This window comes from Meleagris gallopavo, chromosome 1 (assembly GCF_905368555.1).
Source record: "Meleagris gallopavo chromosome 1, MGAL_WU_HG_1.1, whole genome shotgun sequence".
Lineage (NCBI taxonomy): Eukaryota > Metazoa > Chordata > Aves > Galliformes > Phasianidae > Meleagris > Meleagris gallopavo.
In genome coordinates this window covers 192327044-192337937 of record NC_139404.1, presented here as the reverse complement: position 1 = coordinate 192337937, position 10894 = coordinate 192327044, and the positions used below count along the sequence as shown (strand labels likewise).

Genomic DNA, 10894 nt, shown 5'->3' with positions numbered 1-10894 from the left:
ACAGTGCAAAGATATAACTTTTCATGAAAATACCAAATAAGGCTCCGTGCAAAAGGTGGACGGCCGTTTTATTGAGGTTTTTTCTCTTTTTTCCCCCCCGTTTTGCTGGTGCCTGTTTACGGGTTCCCACCGCCCCCGGCACAGCCCGGCTCCTTCGCTGTGCGATGAAATGAGGAGGGAATGGAAAAACAGGAGCCGTCGTGCTCTGAGACTTTCTATTTTTAACAGGTTAAAAATAGCCACTTTTCAGCCACCAGCCCAGGAAGAGCTGGGGTGAAGCTGTGCAGCGGGATGTTGGGAGTAAACAAGTGTCAGGACAGCTCATGGAGATGGGACATCATGGGCCACCGGGTGCTGTGGATGTGGCCGCTGCGACCTCCACCAAAGGACTGCAGGGTTCAGTGCCAGTAGGGTGCTCAGCACTGATTGGGATGCTCAGCACCTAAGTGGGTTCTCTATCCCCAGGGAAGATGCTCAGCATCAAGGTGGGATGGTCAACATCCAAGCAAGGTGTTGAGCACTGAGGCTGGGGGATGCTGAGATCCAAGAGAGGATGCTCAGACTCAAGGTGGGATGGTCACCATAAGGTGGGATGCTCAGTATCAAGGTGGATGCTCAGCCCCAAGGGAAGGTGCTCAGCAACAAGGTGGGATGGTCAACATCCAAGCAAGGTGCTGAGCACTGAGGCTAGGGGATGCTCAGCACCCAAGGAGATACTCTATCCCAAAGGAAGTTCAGAATCAAGGTGAGATGCTCAGTGCCCAAGCAAGGCGCTGAGCACTATGGCTAGGGATGCTCAGCATCAAGGTGGGATGCTCAGCACCTAAGTGGGTGCTTGGCCCAAAGGGAGAATGCTCAGCATCAAGGTGGGATGGTCAACGTCAAAGGAAGGTGCTGAGCACTGAGGCTGAAGGATGCTCAGCATTGCAGTGGGATGATCAGAACCCAAGAAGGGAGTGCTCAGCATTGAGATATGGATCAATTTTGGGTTTGAGACTTCCCCACCCTCACTGGGATGCTGTTGGCAAAAGGGCAGTTTGGAGGTTACCAAAGACCACTGAGTCTTAATGTCCCGATTCCATCATTCCATGATCCCAATCCAAAGCAGTTCTTTGGCTCAGAACCCCCAGAACATCTCCCTGCCACGGGGGATGGACGGACCTGCCAATGTGATGGTATGCACATGGGCAGAACCTCCTACAACATTCCTTAAAACAACCAAAGAGAAGAGACAGGTGTCGGCATCCATCACAGCAGGTAGGACTCTGCAGGATGACGTGCTGCAAAGCCTCTGTGGGACACGGGAGCCAGGAAGGATGCTCTAAGTGCTTAAAGCACAGTATGAAGGATGCAGATGTCCTCAAGTCCTTATCCCTTCAGCTTGAAAAGCAGAAAGAAGGGGAAAGCTAGCAGCACTGCATGGTCCAGCAGCAAGGGACCTTCCCCAGGCAAGGTGCTGACGCATGGCCCGGCGCTGGCACACGTCCGCTCTCCCCTCCACCACTGCTCAGCTCCTCCAGGCAGAGTTTTGTTTCCTTTTAAGGCCCTGTGCTCCTTGCTCTGGAGCTGCAGCCGTGCTGGGAGAACAAAACAAGTCGGCGGTGCAGCGCTGCTCGCCTTCGCCCTGATGGTTATGGGCTGTGCCCTCAGCTCCCATTTTCCCTGCAGCATGCAGTGTTTAACCAGATAAAGGGCAGCCAGGTTTTCCAAGCAGGCTCTGCCTCCTTGCAGCACGGGAAGCTTTAAATCAGCATCCCAGCTACTTTTGCAAACAAGATAAGGATTTCTTCCTCAGAAGCAGTGTTTTGAAGCAGGGCACATGCAGCTGCTGGTTCAACACCACCTTGCCCAAGAGGGGTACCAATGGTTTTATGTCTGACATTGGATGGTGCAACTTCTCCAACTTCTTTCCCCACCAGTAGAACAAGGACGAAGCTCCCTCTGCCTTAACATCCAACTAAAAGCCATTAAAAATGTGCTACTTAGCAGATGACATTAACCAACACCTCCCCGTGCCTGTTAAAGGTTCTGTCCTCCTGAGTGTGCAGAAATGGCTGGAAGGCAGATGCAGAGATTTCCTCTCTTTTCCCCTTGCACCTCCATTGCAGGGAGCCGTGCAGGTGACAGCAGCTCACAGAGGTGGAGACAGAGATGTAAAAATTCATCTCATTAGATAAAAACCCATCCAGGAGGGAAGGGACTGGGCTGTGTCATGAGCCAGGTCTCCCACAGCCGGACCCCTGCATCCACAGAGAGAGAATCTTCCTTTAACCTTTAACCCATTCCCCTTACTTGCTCCTGCACTCCATGCAGCATGCAGGAACGCTCCAGCCTCACCCAAGGGGCATCCAGGGACCCGAGGCCCCCGTGGGGCTGGCAGAGCTGTGCAGTGCAGGAGGGGGAACATGAGATCATGATTTTGGAAGCCTGAAGTTCGCCTATGTCCTGCTGCAGACATTAAGTCATTTTCCTGAGGAAGTGGTGTATGACGTTGAGCTGGTTATATGGGGTTGGGGTGGAGCAGCGAGCTCCAGCGAGAGGACCACTGTTCTGGTACAGAGCAGGTGAGGTGCAAGAACACCACATCCTTGCAGAATTTGTCATGGAAATAAGACCTGAGGAGACAGCCCAAGGCTCTGAGTTCAATGCAGACTTCAGTAGCTTGAGGTGTTTTCCACCTGGGTGACCTACAATGATGAGTTTATTGGATGGAAGAACTCTTCACCTATTTCATGTAGGCTCCTCCGTGTGGTCAAGCAACCACTGAAAAATCAGGATGGAGCACATCTTTTAATGAATAAAAAAGACAAAAATCTGTATTTAACATTTTGTTACTTATTACTTTTCAAAATATACCCCTGACTCCACCAAGAAAAGCAACACACTAAGTGGTGGCCTCCATACCAAATGAGGTCCTTCATTACTTCTCCCCATGGATCTCTGCTGCACACATCACTAAAACATACTTTGAAAGCATCCCACCTCCTCCAGCTGTGCAGTTGGCTCTGGTTGGGTGCTGGTGCCAGTTCTGCCTGCCCTCCTGCTTCCTACCCTTATTTTTCCTGTAAGTTTCCAGTTCAGAGAGTCCAGAGCTGCAAGAGGAGGATGCTGGAGAGTGAGGTTACCCTCAATCCCCCACCTGCAGTGATCCATCTGTTGAGCATCCAAACCCATCCAGCTGGGATCAGCCATGTGCACAAGGGCTGTTTAAGGAGATCCTCTCCCATCTGCTGAGGGTCCAGGCTGCTTGGGGTGATCCAACTGTAACCGAACCAACTGTTGATCACTATTAGGTGTGCATTCCCATTTTGTGAGCCACCAGCTTGATCACTCAGCCAGAATGATTGCCGTTCTAATTGATGAGTTGGTCCTCTTGCTATCCAGAGGTCAGAATGCTTCCAGCTGTCTGCCTAAAACATCTCCCCCTTGGTTTACGCTCTTCAGACCTTTGTGCCACCACAAACACTCTGTGTATCACTATGTACGTACATGGCAATATGAACACCAGCCTAACAACACCCAGAAACAACCACTGACCCCATCAGTTGCCCACCTGAGACCTCACCAACAACGTTTCAGAAATGCTGAGCGCCCATCCTCTGGAAAACCTCTTTTACAATATAAATCTTAGCACCAAACGACAGAAGGCATCCAAATGGAGGAGTTATTTCTAATCAAAAGGTCTGCAGTGCTTTCTTCACCTCCAATAACTGGTTTCTCAGAACCATTTGCTGCAACACTTCCTCCAGAGGCGGCTGACGAGATGTCCTAGAAAACAACTCGATGGTGTCTGGTTTGTGCCTGTAAAACACTTCAGCAGCAAACCAGGCCCAACAAAAACACAAAGCTGCGTGCAGTTCCTCACAGACAAGGACACCTGACCTTGGTCTACCAGGAGAGCCCTCTGAACACCCTCTCCCCTTTGACTCGTTAACTTTCAGGGTTACAGATACCGCTGCTTTCCCAATAAGAGCACAGCCTTCCCCCAGTTCCACCAGAGCCAATTGTGTGGGAAGCCTTTAAGATGTTTTTGCAGGGACAGAGCACCAACAGTGCCTTGCTCTATAATTAGGCTTCTGAGCAATTTACAGAGGATATGCTCAAGGAAGAAAAGGGTAAGAGAATTTTATATGCGCCGCTTTGTCCAAAAGAAGGTTACGAAAGGCAGAGCAAAAACTATTTACCAGCCACAGGGGGAAAATTAAGTTTGTTTCATTCAGTTCAAGCTGAAGCAGATGTTCAATATCTGTGTGTGTGTGCCTGAAGACCTGCTACATTGCAGTTTTTCACCAACGTGAACATTTGGATCAATGTGGAGAACTGGGGGTGTAAAAACAGGGAGGGAAAAAAAACAAAAGGGAAAAAACAAGAGGATGCCAGAACTTGACTCCCAGTGGAGTCCATCTACCACTTGTGGAATGGGCCTTTAACACCAAGCTGCTAAAAGGCCATCTTAAAAAAAAATAAAATAAAATGTCATGTAAATAGATGAACAGCCTTTCAAGAGTTCAGTCCAGATGTCGCATCCAGGTGGTGATTTTCACACAGCTTAATAGTGAAGACTGAAGTTATTGCAGTAACAGATAAAACTTCTTCCCAATACAAAATGTAGTCCAAAGGGCTTACTTACACAGTAAGCAAGATATCTTACGTAATGGAAGATTGCATGTTGTCCTCCTCCTGTGCAGCAGCTTTCAGAGAGCCATGCAAAGAGAACAACACTCTCAAGCTGCCAAAGGGAGCGGGGGAAAGAGTCAGCTCATTTCTTCTGAAAGAAGCCCATGATGGAGACCTGTTTGTTGGCTCTGCTGGCGGTGGCTGCCCCTTTCTTCTGGTTCTTCCTCTCTTCCTTTGGTTCTTTCTTCACAGGCAGTGCAGGTTGCTTGGGGGCAGCTGGTGGCTTGGTCTTGGCGAAGTCATCCTCGCTGTCTGTACAGGATTCGCTCTCGTAAACCTTCTCAGTCACTAGTTAAAAGAGAAGAACAGATGGTGCTGGTTAAGCATATGTGCTGAAGAGCAGCAGCGTCCCCCCTGCAGCCTTCCCACTGCACTTCTGGAAACGAGCATTGTGGTTCAAGGAGCACATGCCAGGTATGGGAATTAAGTCCAACCCTCAAGGTTATACAGTACATTCAGATGACCAGGCTGGTTTTGTACACGCTGGGTTAAACTGTCTCCACAGAGTCAAACTGACCTCCTTCTTTCCTAAGCAGCAGATAGTAGATGGATGAGCTGGGAGCTTGAACACCGTCCAGCTCTTTCAAAATGAGCTGGCGCCCCCAGGGATGTTCTCTTGCAGGCCATATGCACCTTAAACACCAGCAGCCTCCCACTGGAAAGGGCTCCTTGGAAGACAGCTCCTGTTCCAAACCCATTCAAGCATCACCCTCTTCAAGATTCAAGGGCCACTGGTGTGCATCAGATGGCTGGGGAAAAGCAAAGCCAACACACTGAGAAGAGGGGCACAGAACTCCATTGGCGGCTTCCTCAACGCAGGAGGGCAAACAGGGCAAAAAAATAAAGAAATGCCTTAAAAAGACCACAAAACTAAACCTATCACCAAAATCAAGGACTATTACTGAATGGGATTGCTGGCTTGTTACAGTCAGCATCCCACGATGGAAAGCTAAGGGACATAAAGCAGCACTCACTGAAATGAAACTGAGTCTGTTGTACTGACAAAAGCCATCATTAGATACTAGTAAATGTTGTATCAGCCTTCCCAGCAGTGCTCTGGTATTCTTCTAGTAAACCATTTCTCTTTAGCAACTGTACTCTTTTAAACACACGTCCTAACTACTATTCTTCTGGGAAATTAGCTTCCTGTTGTGTTAATGCATCAAACCACGTAAGGATTTCTACGTAACCGGTCTGCGAAGAGGAACAGTATGAAATCCTGCTCTGCAGAGAGCAGATGCTCAGACAGGGACCATAAATCCATGCTGACTTCCTGCAGAGGGAACTGACCTCTGAGGGAGCAGCGTTAGCAGATTGCTGGCCGGTTACTGAGCTTGAAAGACTTACAGCGCTGTCACCCTGTCGGTAATTGTTGGTAACAAAGCACGTGCTTAATCCCCTCCAATTACGAAATAACAGTTTACGTTGTTTCTTCTAGTGAGATTGCAAATGAATATAAGAATTCTGTGCTTGTGGCAGGCCATACCAATGGATTGTTGATCCTCAGCTCAGCCAGATGTGCTGCATCACCATAACTCAAGTTATGCGTGCGAGCTTTAACTTAAACCAGTGCCATACAACCAACTTGCCTACAATGGAGACGTATTTATTCCAATACCGAAATCCACGTGCGTCCTTCAAGCTTTAGAAACTGTGAGGTAGAGATGCATAAGCTTAAATCTCAGCAATTCCCCTTTGCTACAGGCTAAGAGCATGCACTTGGCTGCGTCCCTGCTGATGCATGGTAACATGCCTTAAGCCCAGCTCCACAGACACTTGCTCAATTTCCCTCAGGGCTAATCCCTAAATTAGTTTTGCTTTTTGACACCAATTCCTCACTATTGCAGCTATTGTGAAAATGGCCACTTCAAAGTGTGGAGAAATAAAAAGGACAGCCTAACTCCAACATTAGGATTTAATGTCTCTGTACCACTGTCCTTGTGGACATCAAGGAGGGAAAAGAAAAGCTGTCTTTCAAAGAATACCAACAACTTACAACAGCCTAGGAGACCAGTGGGTTATTTAGCCCTCAGATGGTTAGTTCTGTGCAAGGAAAAGGTAGGTAAGGAGTGGGGTAAGCTGGACAATAACCAGACTGCAAGTTCTGTACAATGAACTGGTTGGTTCCCAGTATGGAGAAAAGCACCTCCCCACTCTCAGTATTCTGGTTCCATTCCTCCTGCCTTCCCAGGTGCACTGCCTCCCAAAGGCACAACAGTGGCTTCCATTTCCCTTTCCATGCAATGGCTGTGGATAGGAACCATAAATCCCCAAGTCTGAGTTTCACAAGAGACTACAAAACCTCTTGGGAACGGGGAGAAGAGAAAGTGGGCAGACTTCCCAAGCCTGGTACATTTGGAAAAGGCTGAAGAGAAAGAAGCACTCTTTGCTGGAAGCTGAACCCAGAGCACTCATTAGTGCGAGCTCTGGATGCAGATTTCTTGAACTTGAGTCCCCTGCTCATGCTTTTTTGATCCGTTTTCCTTCCAAGCATTTTAATGATTCTATCTGGGATGGGAGCACAAAAACACCCCATAACACAACAAGCCAAATCAGTCAGCAACACCTGTGCAAGTCCAACACCTTGACAAAAATCCAGGGCTTGAGATTTCAGTTACCAGCACAGCTAGTTGCTGAGTGCCAGCCTTGTTTCTTTAAAGGAGATGCACAAATCCAATAGGAAACATAAGACACGGCCATACAGATATGTGCAAACACGCAGGTTGACTCGTGTGCATGCAGCTCTGAAGCTGGGCCAAGCAAAAGTGCACAAAAACAAACCTGTGCAACAGCCACAGGTCTTCTAGAATTGCCTGAGCTCCCTTGACATCTGTTAAGATGAAGAATGCCAGGCACATCGCATGGTTTAGTTGACAACATCACTACAAAAAAAAAAAAAAAAAAAAAAAAAAAAGAAAACCACCACATTTTGCCCTCTTAAAGTTTTAAAACCTTGAAGGAAAAAAAGGATTCTGAACTCCTGCAGCTCTGCTTCAGTGCCAGAATACAGAGAAGGAAAGGAGCACAGTGGTGTTACACAACTTTCTCCAGGTCACAGGAGGAAGCAGTGTGCAGTTAGACCAATTTGAAGCTTCTGGCTTTCAACAACAACTCTGAAACCTCCACCCAGACCTTCACAGAAAGGGCAGCTACCTCAACCTGGGAGCACGAGGTGGAAAGCAGAATAACAAAGTGATGTTGTGATACTGTGAACCTCTTCCTAAGCCCATGAGAGGCTGACCCATAAAAAATCTTCAGTACAACTGCAATAAAAGTTGGACCCGCAGAAGCGTGGGAGACAGCCACTCTTACCCATGCAGCCTTCCTCTTCATCAACAAACATTTTGGATTTCAGCACACGCTTCCGTTTCCTCTTCTTTCCCCCAGTTGAAGCCTGAAGGACATCACAAGATTGTGAGACATCAAGAGTTAAAGCCCTGTGCACGGCCCCAGGGCACGAAAGCATCCGCCCCAGGAGTCTCTCTAACCAAACTGATAGAGAACGTTTTGTGAATTCCCCTCCCTTCTCAGAATAGCCCAGTCTAAGTCTTGCTAATGCCACTGCTCTCCCCATCCCACCAGGATGAATTTCAGAGAAACCAAACAACTGAAATGAGACAGCAGCTTCTTCTGTCTGCCAGCACAAGGGGCACATTCCTCTTGCAGGGCACACGACATTCTGAAACGTGTTTAGCGCTGTGTGGGGTTGTTTCATTATACCTCTGAATAACGAGGAAATAACAAGGTGTGCATGACACCAGGATGCATGCTGTGACGAACAGCTGTGCTTTCAGTAAAGCTACACGTGTTTTTTCAGCTCAGGGGTTGACTTTGTGCCAACTAGAGCCCACCTCTCTTACACAGCAGCGATACAAAGCTGAACACTGAGGTTCTCTAGTTTCATTCTGGCCCTGCCTCGACTCCGGAGGCCAAGATTTACAGGGGAGAGTGTAAAATGTGAGCAACAATTCATAGAGCCATTAGGAGGATAAAAGGGAAGAAAACTGTGCTATATCAGCAGAAAAAAAATCAGAGTTTAAGTAAAGTTGTGCTCTAGGTAATGAATGAAGTGGTGAACATGATGGATTCTTTCAAGGTGGATCATGTGATGGACGTGGCAGATGAACAGGACCATCCCCTTGGCATCTGAAATGATGTGGATGAGCAATGCCCATCACGTCAAATGAAAGCAGAAGTTAATCACCATGATGTGATCTTACCTCAGCAGATGCTGGCTCCAGCTCAGCCTTCAGAGCAGGTACCAGAGGTGGTGGAGATGGAGCTTTCTCTTCCTCGAGTATGGGAGATGCTGGGACATCTGCCAGGAAGAACACATGAACACCTTAGCAGCAGTCAGGTCCAATATCCCCTTGCCTCTACCACTGTCTCATATCATGCCATCTAATTTAACTTTGAGTAATTGCTTACAACTTGAATTTAACTTGAGATTTACAACTTCTAACTTAGATCTGAAGACAACACATTCCAAGAAGCCATCTCTAACCCGACAGCTCACCCTGCACCAAGGTGCTACACGCTGGAGCTCCAGAAGAAAGCATGGTCAAGGATGGGAGAAGCATGTTTGGTATTTTTGGAAAGCCAAGCTTGGAAAACCAACACCAAAATTAGAATGTTTCAGGCATGTATTTCACCTGTTCAGAAAGAAAAGGGACTGGAACCTGTACAGGAATTGCAAGAGTCAAGGCTAAGACTACATATTCTCAAATCACTGCGTGACCTCTGTTTCTCTGCCTCTCCCTGAGTAGCAAAACAGAGTAATTGCTTCAGAAATGGCATTTCAAATCCCAAACCATCAACCCTATTAGCTTGAAACTGCCTTCATAGAATGATAGAATGGCCTGGGTTGCAAAGGAGCACAGTGCTCATCCAGTTCCAACCCCCTGCTGTGTGCAGGTCACCAACCAGCAGCCCAGGCTGCCCAGAGCCACATCCAGCCTGGCCTTGAATGCCTGCAGGGATGGGGCATCCACAGCCTCCTTGGGCAACCTGTTCCACTGCCTCACCACCCTCTGCATGAAAAACTTCCTCCTCACATCCAACCTAAACCTCCCCTGGCTCACTTTAAAACCCCCCCCTTCGTTTAATTCATGCAAGAATTAAACATGATACTGCCTACCCCACAAGATTTTAAGGAAGACCACGGGGAAAAAAAACCAAAACAAACAAAAACAAACTCCAAACCACTCCAAAAAGCTCAGTCCATTCTCCCATCTGTCACTGCGTTCATCTTTGTGCAGCAGATGGATGCAGTGACTGAGATGCTGGAATCCCTCCAACACTTGCACTGCCCCACATGCTCAGGGCCACCTCCCCAGCTTTGTACGGTGCAAAACCAACACTGAAGGGTCTCACAGCAACATCAGACAGGGGTGAGACCAGCAGGGCACGCATAAGTACCAGAAGGTCGAGGTCACTTCTATGGGGCTGGCAGAAGCACAGAGCTGCGACAGCTTAGCAAAATCAAGGCAACAGGGGAGTGGGGGTGGGGGGGACAGGAGCAGCACTGTGACTAATTGAAATGACTTCAACGAATCCTCTCCAAGTCCACCTACGAAATACTGCCATGCAAGCCCTCAACTGCGGGGGAGAGCAAGGAATGTGGGGGAAGAAACTCCTCATCTGACCTATTGCTTAACAATAACAAGGCTGCGGCTGGCTGCGAGGACAGAGCGCTGCTTGGCTTCTCCTCCCAGCCCTGCTGGCTGCAGTGCTGCCTTCACGCTGTCGTCGTAACATGAATTTTGGATCCGTAGCTGTCCCAAGTGATTAGGTCAGTGTGAAGAGTTACGACTGTGCCAGGCGTGCGGCCAGCTGACCTTCACAGGTTAAGAAGGGCTCAAGCGAAACGGTGGTTGGCTGCCAACGCTCAATAATAAATTACATTCTTCAAACGAGGACTCAGCCTCCTAACTACTGCAGTAAGCGAGGCACAGAAATGCAAACAGAGTGGGATAACATGACTCGGGATTTCACCTTGCTCCAAAGCACCGGGTCTGGCAACTGTGCTAAGATAAAGTCAAACAAGGGACCTGCTTGGAGGTGCTAACTGCTGGGGGACCGCAACAAGGACTCAAAATCCTCAGTGTTTCTCCCAGTCTCATGGCAACTGCAGGCTGAAAAGCCCACAGGTTGCACAGCACCGAACTCTGCAGGCTACCCGAGCTGGCTGCATCCACTGCAAAATATTTGTAAGGAG

General features: G+C 48.3%; 1 protein-coding gene across 1 annotated transcript in view; it reads right to left on the bottom strand.

The window, feature by feature from the left end:
• Window positions 1–2771: 2771 nt before the first annotated feature.
• The window catches only part of POLD3 (DNA polymerase delta 3, accessory subunit), a 33251-nt gene continuing 25128 nt past the window's right edge, over window positions 2772–10894 (bottom strand). Inside the window, exons 10-12 of the mRNA XM_085216618.1 lie at window positions 8898–8995; window positions 7990–8071; window positions 2772–4965 (exon numbers count right to left, since the gene is read on the bottom strand). Coding sequence (XP_085072744.1) covers window positions 4760–4965; window positions 7990–8071; window positions 8898–8995 — 386 coding nt within the window. The 3' untranslated portion in view covers window positions 2772–4759. The remainder of the gene's footprint in view (window positions 4966–7989; window positions 8072–8897; window positions 8996–10894) is intronic.